Below are 27,738 nucleotides of genomic sequence, written 5' to 3' on the forward strand. Positions count from 1 at the left end.
AAGAGGTTCATTTGTTGATTAGACCAAACATCATATTGGGGAAGAAATGTGATCTGAGTGACTTTGACAGTGGAATGGTTGTTGGTGCCAGATGGGATGGTTTGAGTATCTCAGAAACTACTGATTTCCTGGTATTTTTAGGCACAACAGTCTGAGTTTACAGAGAATGGTGCAAAAAACAAAACAAAAAAAATCCTGTGAGCGGCAGTTCTGAGGGCAAAAACACCTCCTTAATGAGGGTGTTCAGAGGAGAACAGCCTGACTGCTTCAAGCTGACTAGAAGGCAACAATGACTCAAATGACCACCCATTACAACAGTGGTGGCAGGAGAGCACCTCTGAATTCACAACATGTCAAACCTTGATGTGGATGGGCTACAGCAGCAGAAGTCCATGAACATGCACTCAATGACCACTTTGTTAGGTACAGGAGGTACTTAAAGTGGTCACAATGGCTATATAATGTGTAACTAATGATGGTAAAAGGGGTTTGCAGTGAATTTACAATTAACGAAGCACAAAACTTGGATCCTATCCCTTTCAATTATTGTTCAGATATAACAAGAAAGGATTCCTTTTTGTTCCACATTTCACAGACAAAGAAGTGTGATCACTTCTATCCATTTTAGGCATGGAAACAGTAATTTGAGACAGATCAAAATCCCTTTGTTGTTGTTGGTGGATAAACATTGGCCAGGATACTGCGAGAAGAAGCAGAAAGATTCTGATTCAGCAGAGAAATTAATCAGTGGTTACTAACACTAAATATGAGTGTGAGAGCATTGCAGCATTTAGCTTTGATTTTAGTGGAAGTGGACGTAAGAAAGTTGGTACAGCGAGTGGCTGATATCCTTGCATACTACTAGTGACCAAGGGCAAATTTCTCTCCTATGGAATGTGGAATGTCTTGTGAGGGATAATAATGGCAGCAGTGATCACTTTCCTTAATATTTGAAATCAGGGGAAATTCTATGAACGAGTAAGGAGTTTAATTTGAACTGCTGCAATACTATAATCCAGATGCTCCCCTGTGCTTTAAATAGAACATAGTACAATACAAGAACAGGCGATCCAGCCCATAATGTTGTGCCGGACCAGCTAAAAAGCAAATCAAAAACACCTAAACACTAATCCCTCCTAACTACACAATGTGCATGTCACTCTGTCTTTTTTTTACATCCGTGTCCCTATCCAGATGTCTCTTAAAAGCCTCTAATGTGTCTGCCTCTACCACCACTCCAAGTAGTGCATTCCAGGCATCCAGAACTCTGACTTGCCCTTGATACCCCCTCTGAACTTGCCCCCTCTCACTTTCAGCACATGTCATCTGGTATTAGACACTCCAACCCTGGGAAACAGATAGATACATTCTGACCACACCAAATGTTCAAGAAATATCTAGGCAAATCAATTGAGTAACTTTCTCTTTTTGAACAACTGATGGCATATTTATTTATTGTCATTAACTCTCGCATCTATTTCACATTGTATCTCAAAATAAAATAAATATGCTCTGGAAACACAATTTCCTCTACTGAAAATCTTGGTAGCCTGCTGAAAACTCTCAGTATCAAGATATCCTTTCTGCTTTTCCATCTATATTGCCTCAATTTCATTGCTGGTTTAGCTGCTTCAGTCAAAACCTGGACTCAGTGTTAGAAGAATAGTGATGAACTTATTGAAACATAGGAGATTCAGAAAGGACTCAACAGGTATATTAAGAGCAAAAGGATTGTAAGGGATAAAATTGGTCCTCTTGAAGATCAGAGTGGTTCCGCTATGTGCGGAACCAAAGGAAATGGGGGAGATCTTAAATAGGTTATTTGCGTATTTACTAAGGAAACTGGAATGAAGTCTATGGAATTAAGGGAAACAAGTAGTGAGATCATGGAAACTGTACAGATCGAAAAGGAGGAGGTCCTTGCTGTCTTGAGGAAAATTAAAGTGGATAAATCCCCGGGACTTGACAGGGTGTTCCCTCGGACCTTGAAGGAGACTAATGTTGAAATTGCTGGGGCCCTGGCAGAAATATTTAAAATGTCGCTGTCTACAGGTGAGGTGCCGGAGGATTGGAGAGTGGCTCATGTTGTTCCATTGTTTAAAAAAGGATCGAAAAGTAATCCGGGAAATTATAGGCCAGTAAGTTTAATGTCGGTAATAGGTAAGTTATTGGAGGGAGTACTAAGAGACAGAATCTACAAGCATTTGGATAGACAGGGACTTATTAGGGAGAGTCAACATGGCTTTGTGCGTGGTAGGTCATGTTTGACCAATCTATTGGAGTTTTTCGAGGAGGTTACCAGGAAAGTGGATGAAGGGAAGGCACTGGATATTGTCTACGTGGACTTCAGTAAGGTCTTTGACAAGGTCCCGCATGGGAGCTTAGTTAGGAAAATTCAGTCGCTAGGTATACATGGAGAGGTGGTAAATTGGATTAGACATTGGCTCAATGGAAGAAGCCAAAGAGTGGTAGTAGAGAATTGCTTCTCCGAGTGGAGGCCTGTGACTAGTGGTGTGCCACAGGGATCACTGCTGGGTCCATTGTTATTTGTCATCTATATCAATGATCTGGATGATAATGTAGTAAATTGGATCAGCAAGTTTGCTGATGATACAAAGATTGGAGGTGTAGTAGACAGTGAGGAAGATTTTCAGAGCCTGCAGAGGGACTTGGACCAGCTGGAAAAATGGGCTGAAAAATGGCAGATGGAGTTTAATACAGACAAGTGTGAGGTATTGCACATTGGAAGGACAAACCAAGGTAGAACATACAGGGTTAATGGTAAGGCACTGAGGAGTGCAGTGGAACAGAGGGATCTGGGAATACAGATACAAAATTCCCTAAAAGTGGCGTCACAGGTAGATAGGGTCGTAAAGAGAGCTTTTGGTACATTGGCCTTTATTAATCAAAGTATTGAGTATAAGAGCTGGAATGTTATGATGAGGTTGTCTAAGGCATTGGTGAAGCCGAATCTGGAGTATTGTTTTCAGTTTTGGTCACCAAATTACAGGAAGGATATAAATAAGGTTGAAAGAGTGCAGAGAAGGTTTACAAGGATGTTGCTGGGACTTGAGAAACTCAGTTACAGAGAAAGGTTGAATAGGTTAGGACTTTATTCCCTGGAGCGTAGAAGAATGAGGGAAGATTTGATAGAGGTATATAAAATTATGATGGGTATAGATAGAGTGAATGCAAGCAGGCTTTTTCCACTGAGGCAAGGGGAGAAAAAAACCAGAGGACATGGGTTAAGGGTGAGGGGGGAAAAGTTTAAAGGGAACATTAGGGGGGGCTTCTTCATACAGAGAGTGGTGGGAGTGTGGAATGAGCTGCCAGATGAGGTGGTAAATGCGGGTTCTTTTTTAACATTTAAGAATAAATTGGACAGATACATGGATGGGAGGTGTATGGAGGGATATGGTCCGTGTGCAGGTCAGTGGGACTAGGCAGAAAATGGTTCAGCACAGCCAAGAAGGGCCAAAAGGCCTGTTTCTGTGCTGTAATTTCTATGGTTTCTATTTCTATGGCAGATGCTGAGATGACATTTCCCCTTTTTGAGGAATCCAGAAATAGAGAGAAGGTTCAAAATCAGGGACTGTCCGTTCAGTATAGAGATTAAAAGGATTTCTGCTCAGATGGTTGTTGATCTTTGCAATCCTCGAACTCAGAGGGCTAAGGAGGCTGAGTCATGGCTGGGAGAGACAGAATTTGTACTGTCGGAGAGCCACGGGTTATAAGGAACAAGTAAGCCAGGTGGATAAGTTTAAGATCAGACTTCATCTTATTGAAAGGTGGGTCTGTTTGACTAGTCATATGGCCTACTCATATTCATAGAGCACTACAACACAGGAACGGGCCTTCGGCGCATCTAGTCCGTGCTGAACTGTTTTTCTGCCTCGTCCCATTGACCGGCATCTGGACAATAGCCCTTCATTCAAACCCATCCCATCCATATACCGTACATCCAAACTTCTCTTAAATGGTGAAATTTAACCCACATCCACCACTTCCTCTGGTAGCTCGTTCTATGCACACCACCCTCTTAAGTGAAGAAGTACTCTTTAAATATTTCACCTTTCACCCTTAATTTATGACCTGGAGTTCTAGTTTCACTTGCTTCATCTGGTTTAATTCTAATTTATTTATTGAGCTACAGCACAGAACAGGACCTTCTGGCCCTTCAAGCCGTGCCGCCCAGCAATCCCTCTATTTAATTCTAGTCTAAACACATGACAGTTTACAATGACCGACTAACTTACGAACTGGTATGACTTGGGACTGTGTGAGGAAACCCACGTGGTCACTGGGAGTACGTACAAATCCTTACAGGCAGTAGCCGGATCTGAACCCTGGTCGCCTGTACTGTGAAGTGTTGTGCTAACCACTACGCTACCGCACCATCCATTTAGTTACTCCTGCTCCCGTTTTTTTATGTCCTTAAATTCTCCAAACAGCATTCTTGGCTTTTATCGGTGCAAAAATATTTCTAATAAAATATTTTAGTATAAGAAGCAATTTTCATTATTTCCATGCACTGTACTTACCAAAATCATGTGAACAAAACGTATTGAGTATTTCTTTGAATGAAGTAGTTTCTTCCAATTCACAATCTCGACAGCTGGCTTGTGGCATTGCTTTATAGTGGATAGAAATGTAGATTTATAATCAGATTCAAGCAGCACAGATACCAAATTCATCCCCTATCTAGCTTTTCAGAAGTTATTTTTACTTTTTGCTTAAGATCTTTGTTGATTTTGCCATTATATCTTTGTGTTGAGAGTAAGACAAGGCTTGTTTTCCTTTTGACTGTTGCACTCACCAAGCTGGCAAACAGGATGAACACGTGATTACAATGTTATCCAGTCCTTCCAGATGAGCACAGTGTATAATTCTTATAACACCTTAAATATCTTTATCTTTCTTTGTTCATTATATGCTGTGTCATATGACATGGGCAGTCATAATCTTTTCCATGACCTTGATTGTCCTTGGCAAATTTTTCTACAGAAGTGGTTTGCCATTGGTTTCTTCTGGGCAGTGCCTTTATAGGATGGGTGACCCCAGTCATTATCAATACTCTTCAGAGATTGTCTGGTGTCAGTGGTCGTGCAACCAGGACTTATTATGATGTACACCAGCTGCTCATATGACCATCCACCACCTGTTTCCATGGCTTCATGTGATTCTGATCTGGGGGGGGGGGTTGTTGGGGCTGGGGGCTAAGCAGATGCTACACCTTACCCAATGGTCTCCTGGAGGCTAACAGAAGGATGAAGTGCCTTGCACCTCCTTTGGTAGAGATGCATCTCCACCCCACCACACTGTCCTTAACTATAACAAATTTCTTGACACTGACTTGATCTATCACTGTAAAAGCAGCGAAGCCTGATTTGAATCTGGTGTGTGCGTGTGATTTTACTCTGCATTACACTATTAATTGAAAACCATTCTTCAGTAAGATTACTTACTACTTCTGTGAGATGCTGTCTTGTTGCTGATTGAGGATATACACATGCCATCATCAACAGGGAACTTATCACAGTTCAAAATTTCTGGCCATGGGTAGCCGTAACAAGCCATAATGGGGGCACAGCTGTTCCTCACCGCTGCACAGAGGCTGTAGCAAGGGTATATAAACCTTAGGCAGAGCAAAAGGAAAGAAAGATGAAGATGAATTATTTGCTGCATTACTGCTTAACATCAGTTCTCTTCCTTCAATGCCGTGGCAGTTAAGAATATACAATTACTTCTTTCCTGACGTTACATTGCATAATACACACAAATAATATAGTATTTCATATTCTGTGTTCACTGGGATTCAGAAGAATGAGGGGTGAACTCATTGAAACCTATCAAATGTCGAAAGGCCTCGAATGTGGAGAGGATGTTTCCTATAGCGTGGAAGTCTTAAGACCGGCGAGCACAGCCTCCGAATAGAGGGACGTCCTTTTAGAATGGAGAAAGGAAGAAATTCTTTAGCCAGAGAGTGGTGAATCTGTGGAAGTCATTGCCACAGACAGCTGAGAAGGCCAAGTCATTGGGCCTATTTAAGGCAGAAGTTGATAGATTCTTGATTAGTCAGGGCATGAAGGACTATGGGGGGAAAAGGCAGGAGATGAACTGAAGTGATGGAAGAAAGGGAGGTTGGCTCACAAATAGAGAAAGCTTGGAGGCAGTGCGAAAGGGAGGATAGGCAGCTGATAGAGAAGGGACGCGCTCAGTCCGATGGTTTGAGATGTGTTTATTTTAATGTGAGGAGTATCATGAATAAAGCGGATGAGCTTAGAACGTGGATCAGCACTTGGAGCTATGATGTTGTGGCCATTACAGAGACTTGGATGCTGCAGGGGCAGGAATGGCTACTCAAAGTGTAAGGCTTTGGATGTTTCAGAAAGGATAAGGATGGAGGCAAAAGGGGTGGGGGCATGGCACTGTTGATCAGAGATAGTGTCATGGCTGCAGAAAAGGAGGAAGTCATGGAGGGGTTGTCTACGGAGTCTCTGTGGGTGGAAGTTAGGAATAGAAAGGGGTCAATAACACCACTGGGTGTTTTTTATAGACCACCCAATAGTAACACGGACATCGAGGAACAGATAGGGAGACCAATTCTGGAAAGGAGTAATAATAGCAGGGTTGTTGTGGTGGGAGATTTTAATTTCCCAAATATTTATTGGCATCTCCCTGGAGTGAGGGGTTTAGATGTGGTGGAGTTTGTTAGGTGTGTTCAGGAAGGTTTCTTGACACAATATGTAGATAAGCCTACAAGAGGAGAGGCTGTACTTGATCTGATATTGGGAAATTAACCTGGTCAAGTGTCAGGTCTCTCAGTGGGAGAGCATTTTGGAGATAGTGATCACAATTTTATCTCCTTTACCATAGCATTGGAGAGGGATAGGAACAGACAAGTTGGGGAAATGTTTAATTGGAATAAGGGGAAGTATGAGGCTATCAGGCAGGAACTTGGAAGCATAAATTGGAAACAGATGTTCTCAGTGAAACGTACGGAAGAAATGTGGCGAATGTTCAAGGGATATTTGCGTGGGGTTCTGATTAGGTACGTTCCAGTGAGACATGGAAAGGATGGTAGGGTACAAGATCCGTGGTGTACAAAGGCTGTTGTAAATCTAGTCAAGAAGTAAAGAAGAGCTTACAAAAGGTTCAAAAAAACTAGGTAATGATAGGAATCCAGAAGATTATAAGGCTGGCAGGAAGGAGCTTAAGAATGACATTAGGAGAGCCAGAAGGGGCCATGAGAAGGCCTTGGCAGATAGGATTAGGAAAACCAGAATTGGTCTCCCTATCTGTACCTCAATGTCTGTGTTACTATTGGGCGGTCTATAAAAAACACCCAGTGATGTTATTGACCCCTTTCAAGGCATTCTACAAGTATGTGAACAGCAAGAGGATAAGACGTGAGAGAATTGGACCAATCAAGTGTGATAGTGGAAAAGTGTGTATGGAACCGGAGGAAATAGCAGAGGTACTTAATGAATACTTTGCTTCAGTATTCACTACAGAAAAGGATCTTGGAGGTTGTAGGGATGACTTGAAGTGGACTGAAAAGCTTGAGAATGTAGATATTAAGGAAGAGGATGTGCTGGAGCTTTTGGAAAGCATCAAGTTGGATAAGTCATTAGAACTGGACGGGATGTACCCGAGGCTACTGTGGGAAGCGAGGGAGGAGATTGCTGAGCCTCTGGCAATGATCTTTGCATCATCAATGAGGATGGGAGAGTTCCAGAGGATTGGAGGTTTGCAGATGTTGCTCTCTTAGTCAAGAACAGGAGTAGGGATAGCCCAGGAAATTATAGGCCAGTGAGTCTTACTTAAGTGGTTGGTAAGTTGATGGAGAAGATCCTGAGAGGCAGGATTTATGAACATTTGGAGAGGCATAATATGATTAGGAATAGTCAGCGTAGCTTTGTCAAAGGCAGGTCATACCTTACAAGCCTGATTGAATTTTTTGAGGATGTCTAAGTACATTGATGAAGGTAGAGCCGTAGATGTAGTGTGTATGGATTTTAGCAAGGCATTTGATAAGGAGCCCATGCAAGGCTTATTGAGAAGTAAGGAGGCATGGGATCCAAGGGGACATAGAAACATAGAAAATAGAATATAGACATTGCTTTGTAGATCCAGAACTGGCTTGCCCACAGAACGCAAAGAGTAGTTTTAGACAGATCATATTCTGCATGAAAGCCGGTGACCAGTGGTGTGCCTCAGGGATCTCTTCTGAGACCCCTACTCTTTGAGATTTTTATAAATGACCTGGATGAGGAAGTGGAGGAATGGGTTAGTAAATTTGCTGATGACACAAAGGTTGGTGGTGTTGCGGATAGTGTGGAGGGCTGTCAGAGGTTACAACAGGACATTGATAGGATGCAAAACTGGGCTAAGAAGTGGCAGATGGAGTTTCCACCCAGATAAAGAAAAAGAGATTTTTGAAATTTTCGTTATTTTTTTTTCTCCAACGGCTTTCTGAGAGGCGGGACTGCGCAGGCGTGTGACGTCGGGCAGTGCAGCGCGGCAGATTTAAAAGGGCAGACATCCTGCTTCGGATTTGATTCGAAGAAGGAGTCTGAGAGTCTGAGTGGGAGTGCCGAAAAAGAGATTTTTGAAATTTTCGTTATTTTTTTTTCTCCAACGGCTTTCTGAGAGGCGGGACTGCGCAGGCGTGTGACGTCGGGCAGTGCAGCGCGGCAGATTTAAAAGGGCAGACATCCTGCTTCGGATTTGATTCGAAGAAGGAGTCTGAGAGTCTGAGTGGGAGTGCCGAAAAAGAGATTTTTGAAATTTTCGTTATTTTTTTTTCTCCAACGGCTTTCTGAGAGGCGGGACTGCGCAGGCGTGTGACGTAGGGCAGTGCAGCGCGGCAGATTTAAAAGGAACAGAGCCTCATAGAGCGGGCAGCGTAGTTTGCGGGCGGCGGAGTGAGCCGGGAGCAGAGTGAAGACTTAAGGGCTTCGGCTCACCGGGCTTAGGCGGAAGCGGGTGAGGCGAGGAAGGTTTGACATTCATTTTCTGTTGCTATTTGAGGAGAGGGGCATTATGACTGTGAGGGCAGTTTGCTGTTCTCGGTGTCGGATGTGGGAGGCCCTGGAGTCTCCAAGCCTCCCGGACGTCTACATCTGCGCCAAGTGCATCGAGATGCAGCTCCTAAGGGACCGCGTTACGGAACTGGAGCTGCAGCTCGATGACCTTCGTCTGGTCAGGGAGAGTGAGGAGGTGATAGAGAGGAGTGGAAGGCAGGTGGTCACGCCGGGGCCACGGGAGGCAGACAAGTGGGTCACGGTTAGGAGGGGGAAGGGGAAAAGGAAGGTGATGGGGAGTACCCCGGCGGCTGTGCCCCTTAACAACAGGTACTCCTGTTTGAGTACTGTTGGGGGGGACAGCTTACCCGGGGGAAGCGACAGTGGCCCTGCCTCCGGCACAGAGTCTGGCCCTGTAGCTCAGAAGGGTAGGGCAAGGAAGAGGAGGGCAGTTGTGATAGGGGACTCGATAGTAAGGGGGTCAGATAGGCGATTCTGTGGACGCAGTCCAGAGACTCGGATGGTAGTTTGCCTCCCTGGTGCCAGGGTCCGGGATATTTCTGATCGTGTCCAAGATATCCTGAAGTGGGAGGGTGAAGAGCCAGAGGTCCTGGTACATATAGGTACCAATGACATAGGTAGGAAAAGGGATGAGGTCCTGAAAGAAGAATATAGGGAGCTAGGAAGGGAGTTGAGAAAAAGGACCGCAAAGGTAGTAATCTCGGGATTACTGCCTGTGCCACGCGACAGTGAGAGTAGGAATGCGATGAGGTGGAGGATAAATGCGTGGCTGAGGGATTGGAGCAGGGGGCAGGGATTCAAGTTTTTGGATCATTGGGACCTCTTTTGGCGCAGGTGTTACCTGTACAAAAAGGACGGGTTACACTTAAATCCTCGGGGGACCAATATCCTGGCAGGGAGATTAGCGGGGGCTACTGAGGTGACTTTAAACTAGAATGGTTGGGGGGTGGGAATCAAATTAAAGCGGCTAGGTGTGAGGAGGTTAGTTCACAACAGAGGGATGGGAACCAGTGCAGAGAGACAGAGGGGTGTAAAGTGAGCGTAGAAGCAAAAAGTACAAAGGGGAAAAGTAAAAGTGGCAGGCCGACAAATCCAGGGCAAGCATTAAAAAGGGCTAAGAGAGTTGTAAAAGAGTGCCTGAAGGCTTTATGTGTCAATGCAAGGAGCATTCGTAATAAGGTGGATGAATTGAAAGTGCAGATTGTTATTAATGATTATGATATAGTTGGGATCACAGAGACATGGCTCCAGGGTGACCAGGGATGGGAGCTCAACGTTCAGGGATATTCAATATTCAGGAGGGATAGACACGAAGGAAGGGGAGGTGGGGTGGCGTTGCTGGTTAAAAAAGAGATTAACGCAATAGAAAGGAAGGACATAAGCCGGGAAGATGTGGAATCGATATGGGTAGAGCTGCGTAACACTAAGGGGCAGAAGACGCTGGTGGGAGTTGTGTACAGGCCACCTAACAGTAGTAGTGAGGTCGGAGATGGTATTAAACAGGAAATTAGAAATGTGTGCAATAAAGGAACAGCAGTTATAATGGGTGACTTCAATCTACATGTAGACTGGGTGAACCAAATTGGTAAAGGTGCTGAGGAAGAGGATTTCTTGGAATGTATGCGGGATGGTTTTTTGAACCAACATGTCGAGGAACCGACTAGAGAGCAGGCTATTCTGGACTGGGTTTTGAGCAATGAGGAAGGGTTAATTAGCGATCTTGTCGTGAGAGGCCCCTTGGGTAAGAGTGACCATAATATGGTGGAATTCTTCATTAACATGGAGAGTGACGTAGTTAATTCAGAAACAAAGGTTCTGAACTTAAAGAGGGGTAACTTTGAAGGTATGAGACATGAATTAGCTAAGATAGACTGGCAAATGACACTTCAAGGATTGACGGTGGATATGCAATGGCAGGCATTTAAAGGTTGCATGGATGAACTACAACAATTGTTCATCCCAGTTTGGCAAAAGAATAAATCAAGGAAGGTAGTGCACCCGTGGCTGACAAGAGAAATTAGGGATAGTATCAATTCCAAAGAAGTAGCATACAAATTAGCCAGAGAAAGTGGCTCACCTGAGGACTGGGAGAAATTCAGAGTTCAGCAGAGGAGGACAAAGGGCTTAATTAGGAAGGGGAAAAAAGATTATGAGAGAAAACTGGCAGAGAACATAAAAACGGACTGTAAAAGCTTTTATAGATATGTAAAAAGGAAAAGACTGATAAAGACAAATGTAGGTCCCCTGCAAACAGAAACAGGTGAATTGATTATGGGGAGCAAGGACATGGCAGACCAATTGAATAATTACTTTGGTTCTGTCTTCACTAAGGAGGACATAAATAATCTTCCAGAAATAGTAAGGGACAGAGGGTCCAGTGAGATGGAGGAACTGAGCGAAATACATGTTAGTAGGGAAGTGGTGTTAGGTAAATTGAAGGGATTGAAGGCAGATAAATCCCCAGGGCCAGATGGTCTGCATCCCAGAGTGCTTAAGGAAGTGGCCCAAGAAATAGTGGATGCATTAGTGATAATTTTTCAAAACTCGTTAGATTCTGGACTAGTTCCTGAGGATTGGAGGGTGGCTAATGTAACCCCACTTTTTAAAAAAGGAGGGAGAGAGAAACCGGGGAATTATAGGCCGGTTAGCCTAACGTCGGTGGTGGGGAAACTGCTGGAGTCAGTTATCAAGGATGTGATAACAGCACATTTGGAAAGCGGTGAAATGATCGGACAAAGTCAGCATGGATTTGTGAAAGGAAAATCATGTCTGACGAATCTCATAGAATTTTTTGAGGATGTAACTAGTAGAGTGGATAGGGGAGAACCAGTGGATGTGGTATATTTGGATTTTCAAAAGGCTTTTGACAAGGTCCCACATAGGAGATTAGTGTGCAAACTTAAAGCACACGGTATTGGGGGTAAGGTATTGGTGTGGGTGGAGAATTGGTTAGCAGACAGGAAGCAAAGAGTGGGAATAAACGGGACCTTTTCAGAATGGCAGGCGGTGACTAGTGGGGTACCGCAAGGCTCAGTGCTGGGCCCCCAGTTGTTTACAATATATATTAATGACTTGGATGAGGGAATTAAATGCAGCATCTCCAAGTTTGCGGATGACACGAAGCTGGGTGGCAGTGTTAGCAGTGAGGAGGATGCTAAGAGGATGCAGGGTGACTTGGATAGGTTGGGTGAGTGGGCAAACTCATGGCAGATGCAATTTAATGTGGATAAATGTGAAGTTATCCACTTTGGTGGCAAAAATAGGAAAACAGATTATTATCTGAATGGTGGCCGATTAGGAAAAGGGGAGGTGCAACGAGACCTGGGTGTCATTATACACCAGTCATTGAAAGTGGGCATGCAGGTACAGCAGGCGGTGAAAAAGGCGAACGGTATGCTGGCATTTATAGCGAGAGGATTCGAGTACAGGAGCAGGGAGGTACTACTGCAGTTGTACAAGGCCTTGGTGAGACCACACCTGGAGTATTGTGTGCAGTTTTGGTCCCCTAATCTGAGGAAAGACATCTTTGCCATAGAGGGAGTACAAAGAAGGTTCACCAGATTGATTCCTGGGATGGCAGGTCTTTCATATGAAGAAAGACTGGATGAACTGGGCTTGTACTCGTTGGAATTTAGAAGATTGAGGGGGGATCTGATTGAAACGTATAAGATCCTAAAGGGATTGGACAGGCTAGATGCAGGAAGATTGTTCCCGATGTTGGGGAGGTCTAGAACGAGGGGTCACAGTTTGAGGATAGAGGGGAAGCCTTTTAGGACCGAGGTTAGGAAAAACTTCTTCACACAGAGAGTGGTGAATCTGTGGAATTCTCTGCCACAGCAAACTGTTGAGGCCAGTTCATTAGCTATGTTTAAAAGGAAGTTAGATATGGCCCTTGTGGCTACAGGGGTCAGGGGGTATGGAGGGAAGGCTGGGTTCTGAGTTGGATGATCAGCCATGATCATAATAAATGGCGGTGCAGGCTCGAAGGGCCGAATGGCCTACTCCTGCACCTATTTTCTATGTTTCTATGTTTCTATAAGTGTGAGGTGGTTCATTTTGGTAGGTCAAATATGATGACAGAATATAGCATTAATGGTAAGACTCTAGGCAGTGTGGAGGATCAGAGGGATCTTGGGGTCTGAATCCATAGGACACTCAAAGCTGCTACGCAGGTTGACTTTGTGGTTAAGAAGGCATACGGTGTATTGGCCTTCATCAACTGTGGGATTGAGTTTAGGAGCCGAGAGGTAATGTTGCCCACTTAGAGTACTGTGCTCAGTTCTGGTCGCCTCACTACAGCAAGGATGTGGAAACCATAGAAAGGGTGCAGAGGAGATTTACAAGGATGTTGCCTGGATTGGGGAGCATGCCTTAAGAGGATAGGTTGAGTAAACTCGGTCTTTTCTCCTTGGAGCGACAGAGGATGAGAGGTGACCTGATAGAAGTGTACAAGATAATGAGAGGCATTGATCGTGTGGATAGTCAGAGGCTTTTTTCCAGGGCAGAAATGGCTAGCATGAGAGGACGTAGTTTTAAGGTGCTTGGAAGTGGGTACAGAGGAGATGTCAGGGGTAAGTTTTTTTCCGCAGAGAGTGGTGAGTGCGTGGAATGGGCTGCCGGCAGCAGTGGTGGAGGCGGAAACGATAGGGTCTTTTAAGAGACTCCTGGATGGCTACATGGAACAGAAAAATAGAGGGCTATGGGTAAAGCCTAGGTAGTTCTAAGGAAGGGACATGTTCGGCACAGCTTTGTGGGCCGAAGGGCCTGTATTGTGCTGTATGTTTTCTATGTTCTATGAGGGCTGAGAGGGAAAATGGATCAGCCATGATATTGGAGCAGTTTGATGGGCTGAATGTCCTAATTCTGCTCCCATATCTTATGGTCTAAAGAAAAATTGAAATAATATTTCATACTTTGCATTTGCTTACAACATAGGAAAACATTCAACCTATCATCTATGCCAGCCTACAGCAATCCAATTACCTTATCTCTCTTGCATGCCAATCAGTTCCTGCAACCCACTTTCACTGGGGACAATTTTTTGTAGGCATTTAACCAGTATCTCTTTGGATGTGAATGTAAACCAGAAGGAACCAAAGCAAATCCCAAGGATGACAGAAAGGACATACAGCCTCAACATCAACAGCACCGTGGTCAGGATTGATCTTGGATTGATGGAATTGTAAGGATGTAGCCTACCTACTATTAATAATAAATAGTATTAAATAGTTTAACTAATTTGCGAGGGGGATGGGACCCAGAGCGATAGAACAGTGAAAGAAGTGCATGGAGTAAAGCCAGATCTAACATACAGAGAGGCTTTGAGGAAAGAGAAGCAGAATAAACAGTGTAAAGACAGTAAGGTAGAAGGGCTGAAATGTGTGTACCTCAATGCAAGAAGCATCAGGAACAAAGGTGATGAACTGAGAGCTTGGATACATACATGGAATTATGATGTAGTGGCCATTACAGAGACTTGGCTGGCACCAGGGCAGGAATGGATTCTCAATATTCCTGGATTTCAGTGCTTTAAAAGGGATAGAGAGGGAGGAAAGAGGGGAGGAGGGGTGGCATTACTGGTCAGGGATACTATTACAGCTACAGAAAGCATGGGTAATGTAGCAGGATCCTCTTTTGAGTCAATATGGGTGGAAGTCAGGAACAGGGAGGGAGCAGTTACTCTACTGGGGGTATTTTATAGGCCCCCTGGTAGCAGCAGAGATACAGAGGAGCAGATTGGGAGGCAGATTTTGGAAAGGTGCAGAAATAACAGGGTTGTTATCATGGGTGACTTTAACTTCCCTAATATTGATTGGCACCTGATTAGTTCCAAGGGTTTAGATGGGGCAGAATTTGTTAAGTGTGTCCAGGATGGATTCCTGTCACAGTATGTTGACAGGCCGACCAGAGGGAATGCCATACTAGATCTAGTACTAGGTAATGAACCGGGTCAGGTCACAGATCTCTCAGTGGGTGAGCATCTGGGGGACAGTGACCGCCGCTCCCTGGCCTTTATAATTATCATGGAAAAGGATAGAATCAAAGAGGACAGGAAAATTTTTAATTGGGGAAAGGCAAATTATGAGGCTATAAGGCTAGAACTTGCGGGTGTGAATTGGGATGATGTTTTTGCAGGGAAATGTACTATGGACATGTGGTCGATGTTTAGAGATCTCTTGCGGGATGTAAGGGATAAATTTGTCCCGGTGAGGAAGATAAAGAATGGTAGGGTGAAGGAACCATGGGTGACAAGTGAGGTGGAAAATCTAGTCAGGAGGAAGAAGGCAGCATACATGAGGTTTAGGAAGCAAGGATTAGATGGGTCTATTGAGGAATATAGGGAAGCAAGAAAGGAGCTTAAGAAGGGGCTGAGAAGAGCAAGAAGGGGGCATGAGAAGGCCTTGGCGAGTAGGGTAAAGGAAAACCCCAAGGCATTGTTCAATTATGTGAAGAGAAAAAGGATGACAGGAGTGAAGGTAGGATCAATTAGAGATAGAAACATAGAATATAGGTGCAGGAGTAGGCCATTCGGCCCTTTGAGCCTGCACCGCCATTCAGTATGATCATGGCTGGTCATCCAACTCAGAACCCTGCACCAGCCTTCCCTCCATACCCCCTGATCCCTTTAGCCACCAGGGCCATATCTAACTCCCTCTTAAATATAGCCAATGAACTGGCCTCAAATGTTTCCTGTGGCAGAGAATTCCACAGATTCACCACTCTCTGTGTGAAGAAGTTTTTCCTAATCTCGGTCCTAAAAGGCTTCCCCTTTATCCTCAAACTGTGACCCCTCGTTCTGGACTTCCCCAACATCGGGAACAATCTTCCTGCATCTAGCCTGTCCAATCCCTTTAGGATTTTATACGTTTCAATCAGATCCCCCCTCAATCTTCTAAATTCCAACGAGTTTAAGCCTAGTTCATCCAGCCTTTCATCATATGAAAGTCCTGCCATCCCAGGAATCAATCTGGTGAACCTTCTTTGTACTCCCTCTATGGCAAGGATGTCTTTCCTCAGATTAGGGGACCAAAACTGCACACAATACTCCAGGTGTGGTCTCACCAAGGCCTTGTACAACTGCAGTAGTACCTCCCTGCTCCTGTACACGAATCTTCTTGCTATAAATGCCAGCATACCATTCGCCTTTTTCACTGCCTGCTGTACCTGCATGCCCACTTTCAATGACTGGTGTATAATGACACCCAGGTCTCGTTGCACCTCCCCTTTTCCTAATCGGCCACCATTCAGATAATAATCTATTTTCCTGTTTTTGCCACCAAAGTGGATAACTTCACATTTATCCACATTAAATTGCATCTGCCATGAATTTGCCCACTCACCTAACCTATCCAAGTCACCCTGCATCCTCTTAGCATCCTCCTCACAGCTAACACTGCCGCCCAGCTTCGTGTCATCCGCAAACTTGGAGATGCTGCATTTAATTCCCTCATCCAAGTCATTAATATATATTGTAAACAACTGGGGTCCCAGCACTGAGCCTTGCGGTACCCCACTAGTCACTGCCTGCCATTCTGAAAAGGTCCCGTTTATTCCCACTCTTTGCTTCCTGTCTGCCAACCAATTCTCTATCCACATCAATACCTTATCCCCAATACCATGGGAAGATGTGCCTGGAGGCTGTGGAAGTGAGCGAGGTCCTCAATGAATACTTCTCTTCAGTATTCACCAATGAGAGGGAACTTGATGATGGTGAGGACAATATGAGTGAGGTTGATGTTCTGGAGCATGTTGATATTAAGGGAGAGGAGGTGTTGGAGTTGTTAAAATACATTAGGACAGATAAGTCCCCGGGGCCTGACGGAATATTCCCCAGGCTGCTCCATGAGGCGAGAGAAGAGATTGCTGAGCCTCTGGCTAGGATCTTTGTGTCCTAATTGTCCACGGGAATGGTACCGGAGGATTGGAGGGAGGCGAATGTTGTCCTCTTGTTCAAAAAAGGTAGTAGGGATAGTCCCAGTAATTATAGACCAGTGAGCCTTACATCTGTGGTGGGAAAGCTGTTGGAAAAGATTCTTAGAGATAGGATCTATAGGCATTTAGAGAATCATGGTCTGATCAGGGACAGTCAGCATGGCTTTGTGAAGGGCAGATCGTGTCTAACAAGCCTGATAAGAGTTTTTTGATGAGGTGACCAGGCATATAGATGAGGGTAGTGCAGTGGATGTGATCTACATGGATTTTAGGAAGGCATTTGACAAGGTTCCACACGGTAGGTTTATTCAGAAAGTCAGAAGGCATGGGATCCAGGGAAGTTTGGCCAGGTGGATTCAGAATTGGCTTGCCTGCAGAAGGCAGGGGAGGGTGGTGGAGGGAGTACATTCAGATTGGAGGATTGTGACTAGTGGTGTCCCACAAGGATCTGTTCTGGGACCTCTACTTTTCATGATTTTTATTAACGACCTGGATGTCGGGGTAGAAGGGTGGGTTGGCAAGTTTGCAGATGACACAAAGGTTGGTGGTGTTGTGGATAGTGTAGAGGATTGTCAAAGATTGCAGAGAGACATTGATAGGATGCAGGAGTGGGCTGAGAAGTGGCAGATGGAGTTCAACCTGGAGAAGTGTGAGGTGGTACACTTTGGAAGGACAAACTCCAAGGCAGAGTACAAAGTAAATGGCAGGATACTTGGTAGTGTGGAGGAGCAGAGGGATCTCGGGGTACATGTCCACAGATCCCTGAAAGTGGCCTCACAGGTGGATAGGGTAGTTAAGAAAGCTTACGGGGTGTTAGGGGCTTATATGGGAGGCAGGGTTTGAGAGTTGGCCCAACATTGTGGGCCGAAGGGCCTGTACTGTGCTGTACTATTCTATGTTCTATAACTTTACCTGTAGGAAAAGTGTTCCATTAACAATGCAGTTCAACGTGCTACAAACATGAAAGTAATATAAATAAAAATAAGTATTAGTAATATTAGTAAGAAACCTTGTGTTGTTTCATGTAGGTGCTGTGCAATTTAACTGGAATGCAATATTGTGTGATCTGGCACTGAGTAAACTGTACCTAGTCACAATTTCTTGGTCATTTATCTTGCATTTAACATGGGGGAAAATCACATTTCATCCTCTGTGAATTAAACGTGAAGCAAAAGTTTCTTTATAACATGAGTGAATAATTTTTCTTTTTCAATATTACTGACCTTCTATTAACTCTCATTCTTAGGATGTGTAAAAGCTGTTTGTTAACAGGTTATTAATTCATTTTCACATAGGAATATTTTTCCCAGAATTGCTGTAACCAAGCTTGGATAATGTTTCACTGCTCTTGCTATCATTATGATGCAGTCAATAAACCTCATGTCAATGAGGTCGTGGCCTTAGGGAGCACTACGTTGTAATCTTTGGCTTGAAATAATTTGTCAATGTAGAAGTTTCTTTAGCAGCTGCATCACATTATTTACTAGTTGCTTCTTTTTTTTCCTTTTTAATATCATCATCATTATTATGTGGTGTCGTATGATGTAGATGATCATGGTCTCTTGACCGTGATTGTTCTTGGCAAATCTTTCTCCCAGAAGTGGTTTGGCATTGCCTTCTGAGCAGTGTCTTTACAGGACAGGTGACCCCTCTTCAGCGATTATCTGGCGTCAGTGGTCGCATAACCAGGACTTGTGGTATGCACCAGTTGCTCATATGATTATCTACCACCTGCTCCCACGGCTTCACGTGACCCTGATCGGCTATTAGGTGCTACACCTGCAGACTAGCAGAGGGAAGAAGCGCCTTTTTTGGTAGAGATGTATCTCCAACCTGCCACCCAATGTTATAATGTTAATATTGAATGTTATATTCATCTTAATTGCAGATTCTCCATGTTCAATTAATTAGGAACCTCCATTTTTTAGGGATCTGAAATTAAATGTGTATGAATCTCATAATGTGGGTTGCTGGAATGTAATGGAAGACTTCCTCGAAAGTAAACTTTTCAAAATGTTAACTTGTCTATAATTTGTAAAACAGGTTAGTTTTCCAGTGATTATATAGAATATTGAGCCACCTGTTAGAGGCTTGGCTTATTGACCTGGATTTTGCAAAGTAATAATGATAAGACTATAAACACTTGCCATTATTGCAAATTAAAGAGAACAGTAAGTTCTGGCATCCATACATGCACAGATAAACATAGAATTCCATGTGTTCTTTCATTAGAAATACCTGCTCCTTTGCCAAATATGCTGCTGTTTTTCTCACAATACACTCAGCAGTCAAATGAATTGGATGTTTATCTACTAGATTTGCACAATACCAGTTAAGGCTTGAGCAATTATTCAGTTGTAAACAACATTTTAGTGGTTTGATAAATGATAATTACTGCTGAAGGAATTCTTTGTATCAGAAAAATAATTCATATGTGAGGTGCACAATTACAGAACAAAATTATTATGTATTTTTTCTCAGCTCAAGCTGGTAAAACATGAAGTAAAGGCACAGCCAAGCACACTAATTTCTCAATTGCTAGGAACTTTCAAACTGTTCTAGTGGTGTTTACTATTGTGGCTTTATTATTATTATTATTATACAAATGGAGAGTGCAGTAGTTGAATCTAAAACCACTGTGTTATGCCTAAACAAAGGAGTCTACAATGGAATGAGGGAGGAGCTGGCTAGCATATACTGGGAACACAGACATTATGGTGGGACTGTTGAAGTCTTTCAAAGAGATTTTTTGCGATGCTGAACAAATACATGTTCACATTATAAACAAGCATAACAAGGGTGAGGAGAGCCAGCTTTGGATAACTGAGAAAATAAAAGAAAGCATCATACTCAAAGCTTATATACAAAGTTGCTAAGAGTAGTGGGAAACTGGAAAATTGGGAAAACTTTGAAAAGAAACAAAGAACCACTAAACAAGTAATAATGAAAGGGAAGCTAGATTATGAAAGTAAGTTCACACAAAATATAAGGACAGATAATAAAAGCTTTTACAACTGTATAAAACAGAAAAAGAGTGATGAAAATGATGCAGGCTCCTCAAGAGTAATGTGAAAATGGCCAAGGCCTTGAGTGAATATTTTGTGTCAACCTTCAGGGTAGAAGACATCTCTAGCATGCCAGAGAGGGATGTGATGGAAGGTGAGGACCTCAATGCAATCATTACTAAACAGGTAGTGATGAGCAAACATGTGGGCCTAAAGATAGACAAGTCCCTTGGTCACGATAGGATACATACCAAGGTACTGATAGAAATTTACTAAAATTCTCTGGACTCTGGGCAGGGCCTGGCTAATTGGAAGACGGTGACTGTTTCTCCACTGTTTTAAAAAAGAATGTAGGCAAAAGGCAGATAATGATAGGCCAGTTAAATGTCTGTAGTCAGGGAAATGCTTGAAACTATCATTAAGGAAGAAGTGAAACTTCTGGATAGAAGTGGTTCCATCAGGCAGGTGTAACATGGAATCATGAAGGGCAGGTCCTGTTTCACAAACTTACAAGAGATCTTTGAGGATATAAAGAGCACAGTGGATAGAGAGGGACAAGTAGATAGTGTATACTTGGGTTTCCAGAAGACGTTTGATAAGGTGCCACATACAAGACTTATCCATGTGATAAGGATGCATGCAGTTAAGGGTAATGTATTAGAATAAAAGGAAGAGTGTTGGGATAACTGGGTGTTTCTATGGGTGGCAGTCAGTGATGAGTGGAGTGCTGCAGGGGTCGGTGCTGGGCCTGCAACTACACAAAAGACATTAACAATTTGATAGAGGGGACCAAGTGTAGCAGATCTAAGTTTGCTGATGATACTGAAGTGAATACGAAAACAGATTATGTAGACTGATATGTCTAATATGTCTATCCACAGCCTCCTCTACTGTCAAGGTGAAGCCACACTCAGGTTGGAGGAACAACACTTTATATTCCATCTGGGTAGCCTCCAACCTGATAGCATGAACATTGACTTCTCTAACTTCCGCTAATGCCCCACCTCCCCTTTGTACCCCATCCCTTATTTATTTATTTATTTATTTATTTATTCATTCATTCATTCATTCATTCATTCATTCATTCATTCATTCTCTTTCTTTTTTCTCCCTCTGTCCCTCTCACTATACTCCTTGCCCATCCTCTGGGCTCCCCTCCCCCTTTCTTTCTCCCTAGGCCTCCCATCCCATGATCCTCTCCCTTCTCCAGCCTCGTATCTCTTTTGCCAATCAACTTTCCGGCTCTTGGCTCCATCCCTCCCCCTCCTGTCTTCTCCATTTCGGATCTTCCCCTCCCACTTTCAAATCTCTTACTATCTCTTCCTACAGTTAGTCCTGACGAAGGGTCTAGGCCCGAAACATCGACTGTACCTCTTCCTATAGATGCTGCCTGGCCTGCTGCGTTCACCAGCATTTTTTGTGTGTGTTGCATGTAGGCTATGTGTGGAGTCTGAAGAGAGATATAGATAGATTAAGTGAATGGGCAAGGGTATGACAAATGGCGAGTACAAATTGGTAAATGCAAGGTCATCCACTTTGGTAGGAAAAATAGAAGATCAGACTATTTAAATGGTGAAAGATTGCAGCAAGCTGTATACAAAGGGACTTGGGAGTATTGGTACATGAATAGCAAAAGGTTGGTTTGTAGATGCAATAGGTTATCAAGAAGGCAAATGTAATGTTAGCCTTCATTGCTAGAAAGGATGAATTTAAGTGCAGGGAGGTTGTGCTGCACCTGAAGTAATGCATGCAGTCCTGGTCTCCTTACTTGAGAAAAGATATACTAGCTATGGGGGTGGTGCAGAGGAGGTTTACCAGGTTGATTCAGGGATGAGGGGTTCAGCCTATGAGTTGAGACTTAATCGCCTGGAAATTGCTCAGTAAGTCAGACAGCATCAATGGAATGGAATAAACACTTCATATTTTGGGCTGAGACCTTTCATCAGGACTAGAAGGGAGCAGAGCCAGAATAAGAAGATAGCGGAAGGGGAAGGGGTACAAAACGGTATCATGCTTGACCATACTGGATCTCTTACTAATCCCATTTCAAGTATAATTCTTAACAAGTACGGTAAACCAAGGTATTTCACTTAGTGGGTACCCAGTGGGTATTACTGGCAAATTTCTTATCATCAATGTGGCTTGAAGAAGTGTGATGATGAAGCATTGTGATCTAGGAAGAGTGTTTCAAAAACAGGGTGGAGTGGCTGAAAGTTTGGTCTTTGATGCAAATGGAAAGTGGGAACTTCATAGAGATTAAGATGAAAAGTGCTGGTAGGGGGTGTGCAAGATCATTGATCAAATAGGTATACTTTGCAGATTTGTTCACCACCCTCTAGGTAAATGAGCATTTTTTTTTGGAAGAGTGGAGGAGAGAGTCCAAGCAAAGAAATTATGGGAAAGGGTTAGGTTTTTAGTGAGAAGATGCAAGTGAACATTGTTATTGTGCTGGGCTGGGTATGCAATGTGATGGACAGTTTTAACATGATATTAAAAAATTATGTTCCATTCAGCCTGAATGAAAACTGGGAGTGATTTGTGAAACTGAACTTAATGCCAGTGAAGCGTACTGTAAACCCAAGAGGAGTAGGTTTAGCTTTCTAAAAGAGATTTCCATTTCTGCAGCAATAATTTCTGTAACCTGTCCCAAACTCAGCAGCCAATCAATGAAATTTGATATTGAACCTTGTAAGGGAAACTGTTTTGACCCAGAGCTTCATGCCAAGTATTTATGCCAGGCAAATGCTTAGATCGAATGGCCATGGTCATGTTGACTTAGCAGAACAAATCAATGATTAATCAAAACAGAGAATTAGGTCAGATATTCAGGGTAATGCAGCTGATGCATCTGAATGTGTATAAACCAGATAACTATTGAACAAACTGTAAATGCAACTCATGTTACAGGAATCAATGAGAGTAAGTGTTTTGTAGACACTAAAATACATTTATAAAAATCAACGAGTCCCTGGTGAGTTGGTACTAAGCTAGCTTGGGTTACTGGTAGATGTGTGAGGAGATATTACCATAGATGAGTTACCACATTACCACAAGTGAGATGAGAACTAGAGGTCATTGGTTAAGGGTGAAAGGTGAAAAGTTTAACGGGAACATGAGGGGGAACTTCTTCACTCAGAGGATGGTGGAAGTGTGGAACGAGCTGCCAGCAGACGTGGTGGATGTGGGTTTGATTTCACCATTTTAGAGAAATTTGGATAGGTACATGGATGGGAGGAGTATGGAGGGCTGTGGTCAGGGTGCAGGTTGATGGGACTAGGCAGATTAATAGTTCAGCACAGATTAGATGGGCCAAAGGGCCTGTTTTTGTGCTGTAGTGTTCTATGACTTTAAGTGATTGGAATAAGGATGTTGAAGATGGGCAAAATAATGGCAAAATAAGTACAAAGTATTCTAAATAAACCTATTTGGTGAATGCTTAAAAATCAGCTGGAAATAGTTATTTGCCTAACTGGGCGGAACAGTGGCGCAACTATTAAAATTAAAAGCAGGTGCCTCTCAGCACCAGGGACTTGGGTTCAATCCTCATGTTAGATGCTGTCTTTGTGGAGTTTGCATGTCCTATGACTGTGTGCATTTTCTCTGGTGGCTGTTGCTTCCTCCCACATCCCAAAGGCATGTAGGTTGGTTGGTTAATTGGTCAGCCTAGTGTGTAGGTAGGTGAATGGTAGAATCAGGGGGTGGGTGGGGTAGCGGATAGGATGTAGGGAGCAATGGGATTAATGTCTGATTGGTGGTCAGCATGCACTCAGTGAGGTGAAGGGGCTGTTTCCATGTTGTATCGCTCTCTGATCCAGTAATGGAAAACATAATACAAAATGTGATTATTCAATGGAGACATTGAAGCTAGGAGCAGTAGTCAGCCATTTGGTTGTTTGAATCTGCCCTACCATTCAATATGATCACGGCTGATGATGCAAATTCTCTACCCTGTTTTTGCTTTCTCCTCATCTCTCTTTTGATACTACTGTATTTGCCTGATGAATAATACCCAACTCATAAAATATATTTAATGATTTTTATCCCACAGGGTTCACCACCCACCGGCTGAATAAACTTTTGCTCATCTGTCCTATGTTGCTTACCTCTCAAACTGAAACTCTTCCACCAGGAGCCTGCATTTAATCAGTCCAGTCCTGTTTGAATCTCGTAGATTCTATGATATAGCTCTCAGTATTTTAAACGCTAATGAATGTAAGCCTAATTGATCCAATGTCTCTTCGTACGTCCATCCTACCATTTCAGAAATCTGTCTTGTGACCTTTCCTTGTACTCCCTCCGTAGGAATCGTTCTTATTCTTATGTTTTTATGGAATACATCTTTTTTTGATAAGGGTATCAAAGTTTTAAGAACAGATTTCTGAATGGTCTATGAATGGCCCCTGACTGGTATGAAGTTGGGTGGGAGGGTTGTTATTGCACAGGATCGATGTAAGTCGCAGAGAGTTGTAAAATTAGTCAGCTCCATCATAGGCACTAGCCTCTGTAGTATCCAGGTCATCTTCAAGGAGCAGTGCCTCAGAAAGGCGGCGTCCATCATTAAAGAACCTAAACACCCAGGAGATGCCCTCTTCTCATAGTTACCATCAGGAAGGAGGTACAGGATCCTGAAGGCACACACTCTATAATTCAGGAACAGCTTCTTCCCCTCTGCCATCCAATTTCTGAATGGGCATTGAACCTATGAACACTACCTCACTACTCTTTATTTTCTATTGTTCGCACCACTTATTTAATTTAACTATATATACTTTAGTTTTCTTTTTACGTGCTATTATCATGTATCGCATTATACTGCTGCCGCAAAGTTCACAAATTTCACGACATACATGATAATAAACCTGATTTTGATTCTGAAAACTACACTCAGACATCAACGTGGTCTCACCAAGGCCTTGTATAATCTATGTTTCTATGTTTGTTCAGCAAGCTATCCCTCAGCTCCTCTGCTCAAATCTACAGAACATTCCAAAGATATACAGTATTGTGTAGCAGTGCTAGGCACATGTATAGCTAGGGTGCCTAAGACTTTTGCACAATATTGTAATAATTTTATGTATTGCACTGTACTGCAGCAAAAAAATTCATGATCTATGTGAGTGATGATAAAGCTGATTCTGATGTTGGTATTTATTGTGGACTGAGTCAGAAGGGAGCAGGAAGAGGAGAATCACGGTTGGGAAAAGAGGAGGGAAAGGGGAGGGAGTAGGAAGCACCAGACACATTCAGTAATGATCAATAAACCAATTGCTTACCTTGCATGGTGTCTCAGGGCTGGGTGCTTCTGCACCCGCACTATCCCTCCCCTCTGCCCCTGGCACTCCTTTACTGCCACCTGTCCCACACTCTTCCCACGGCACTCCATCCTACCATTCTTAACATCCTTTGCTCACACTAAATTAGAAACTCACTCTCTGCTCCACGTTGACAAATACAGTATTGTGCAAAAGTCTTGGGCACCCTGGCTATATGTGCCTAATACTTCCGTAAGGTACTGTTCTATTTGCTTTCTACCCACCCATCCCACCTGCAACTATTGCACAACACTTTTCACTGACTCCCTTTCCCAATCTATGGCCATTTGGTTGTAATCTACCTTCCTGACCTTGTGACCAAAGGTGAATAATATCACATTTATCCACATTAGACTGCAGCTGCCATGCATTTACCCATTTCCTCAAAATTCGTAAAGCAGACATTCAGAAAATATTCTGTGAACTTAAAAGAAACATGTAGAACTAATTCCTCCAGCATTTTTTGTGTGTTATTCTTAACTGCTTCTCATTTTGAATCTAGACCCATGGAAGTTTTCATCAGCTGTAATTTTAAATATTCACGCTTACCCTGTAGTAACATTGTTCACTGTGGAATTTTAAGACTGGACAGAACTCAAAAATTTCTCAAGATAACTTTCACCTGCCTGTTCCCATCTATCATTTGATTTCAGTGTGTTCTGACTTTTACCAGGCACTTGCACAAGGCTATCTTAGGACAATAAGATTTAGGAGAAGAATTGGGCCAATTAGCCCGTTGAGTCTGTTCTGCTATTCAATCATGGCTGTTTTTCTCAACCTCGTTCTCCTACTTTAACCCTGTAATACTTAAACCACCTCCCCTCCACACACACACACACACACACACACACCAATCAAGACTTGACAGAAGCTGTCAGACCTGCTGGGTATTTCCAGCATTTCAGATGCCTAGTATCTAAAGTTCTTTTTTCGCTTTGTTTTAGTTTTTAGTGTCTTGTAGCCCTCGGAAGAATCAGCTCTGTTCCTCCCCCAAAGCCAGTCGCTTCAGCCGCTCCCTACCTGTCCAGGCACACGGGCGCTATCAGAGAACAAACGAAGATCCTGGCATCTGGGTGACATTCTCTGGCCAGTAAGGGTAACCAGCTGGATGACTGCTGGATCACCTCGGCCACCGTTTCATGCTCCAGGATGTTGGGGATCCTCATCTCCGAGTAGCCAATGTCGTGGCAGAGGGCCATCGCCTTGGGAATAGGCACGCATCGGGTGGAGGTGCCCAGGCTTACAAACGACCCGTGAGGAATCACGACCAGTAGAGAGGTCACGACCAACGACAAACTCGGCAACTTGCCACTCATGGCGAAGTTCCCTCGGCTCTCTGAGTCTCGGGTCGTAACAACAGCTGGAGAGATCTGGGTATTCTGGCCAAGCGTTCGGGCCATTTATAGGAAAGGTTCTCTGCCTAATCCCTGCTCATTAGGCCGAACAAACACAATGCTATAGTTTTATTTACCAATTGTTTGCTGTTTACAGTGGCGGAGACAAGCTGGGAGCAGCAGGTAACCTTAATATAAGCAGGTGGGGGCTGCCATTGTACTGGGTTTCCAATTATTAACTCGGTTTTTATTCATCGTGTAGGGGCAATCGGCGCATACTGTCCTGCCTCCACACACTTTCCGATAATTATATGAGCGGGAAATGTTACAACTGTGTTGCGAGTACTTGCTTATTTTGTAACATGTTCGAATCTGATCATAGTTACACTGTTGCAGATTTTCTGTGTAAACCCACATCATATTTTCAGCTCGGGGCTCTTTCAAGCAGGTGCAGGTGTTATTTTTGACAACAGTGGTCACTTGAGAATTTTGAAAGGAGGACGCTTAGTGATGCAGGTTGTATTTGGATTTATTCGGGAACTGTTCGGAGACCGCAGAAAATTAAACGTATTATACTCCTAATAAAATATAAACAAATTGCAAATTATGACATGTTTCAATGCGACCATAGATTAATATTTTTCTGGAGAAATTCAGAATAAGGTTTAATATCACCAGCATGTGTCGTGAAATGTGTTGACTTACCGGATGCGGTACAATGCAATACTGTACATAGTAATAGAGAAAAACATTGTAAATTACAGTAAATATATAATAGTTAAATTAAATAAGTAGTGTAAAATTGAAATTAAAACAAAAGTAGTGAGGTAGCATTCATGAGCTCAATGTCCATTCAGATATCGGATGACAGAGGGGAAGAAACTATTCCTGAATCATTGTGGGTGTGCCTTTAGGCTCCTGTACCTCCTTCCTAATGGCAGCAATGAGAAGAGGGAGGGCATGTCCTGGGTGATGGGGGTCCTTAATGATGGATGCCGCCTTTTTGAGGCATCGCTCCTTGAAGAAGTCCTGGATACTGCGAAGGCTAGAGCCCATGATGGAACTAAGTTTAGAACTACTTCGATGCTGTGCAGTAGCCACCCCCCCC

The 27,738-nt window shown here is 43.3% G+C and overlaps 2 protein-coding genes across 3 annotated transcripts in view; one reads left to right on the forward strand and one right to left on the reverse strand.

The window, feature by feature from the left end:
• The window catches only part of LOC134356948 (transmembrane prolyl 4-hydroxylase-like), a 91,240-nt gene that overhangs the window by 15,558 nt on the left and 47,944 nt on the right, over nucleotides 1-27,738 (forward strand). The gene's annotated exons all lie outside the window — the stretch shown is intronic.
• On the reverse strand, nucleotides 4,344-26,833 carry LOC134356950 (secreted frizzled-related protein 5). Its single transcript, XM_063068226.1, has 3 exons — nucleotides 26,317-26,833; nucleotides 5,466-5,635; nucleotides 4,344-4,631 (listed from the first exon to the last, which is right to left on the reverse strand). The coding sequence occupies exons 1-3, from the start codon at nucleotides 26,694-26,696 to the stop codon at nucleotides 4,519-4,521; spliced, it is 663 nt and encodes a 220-aa protein (XP_062924296.1). The 5' UTR covers nucleotides 26,697-26,833; the 3' UTR covers nucleotides 4,344-4,518.

This window comes from Mobula hypostoma, chromosome 15 (assembly GCF_963921235.1).
Source record: "Mobula hypostoma chromosome 15, sMobHyp1.1, whole genome shotgun sequence".
NCBI classification, from domain to species: Eukaryota; Metazoa; Chordata; class Chondrichthyes; order Myliobatiformes; family Myliobatidae; genus Mobula; species Mobula hypostoma.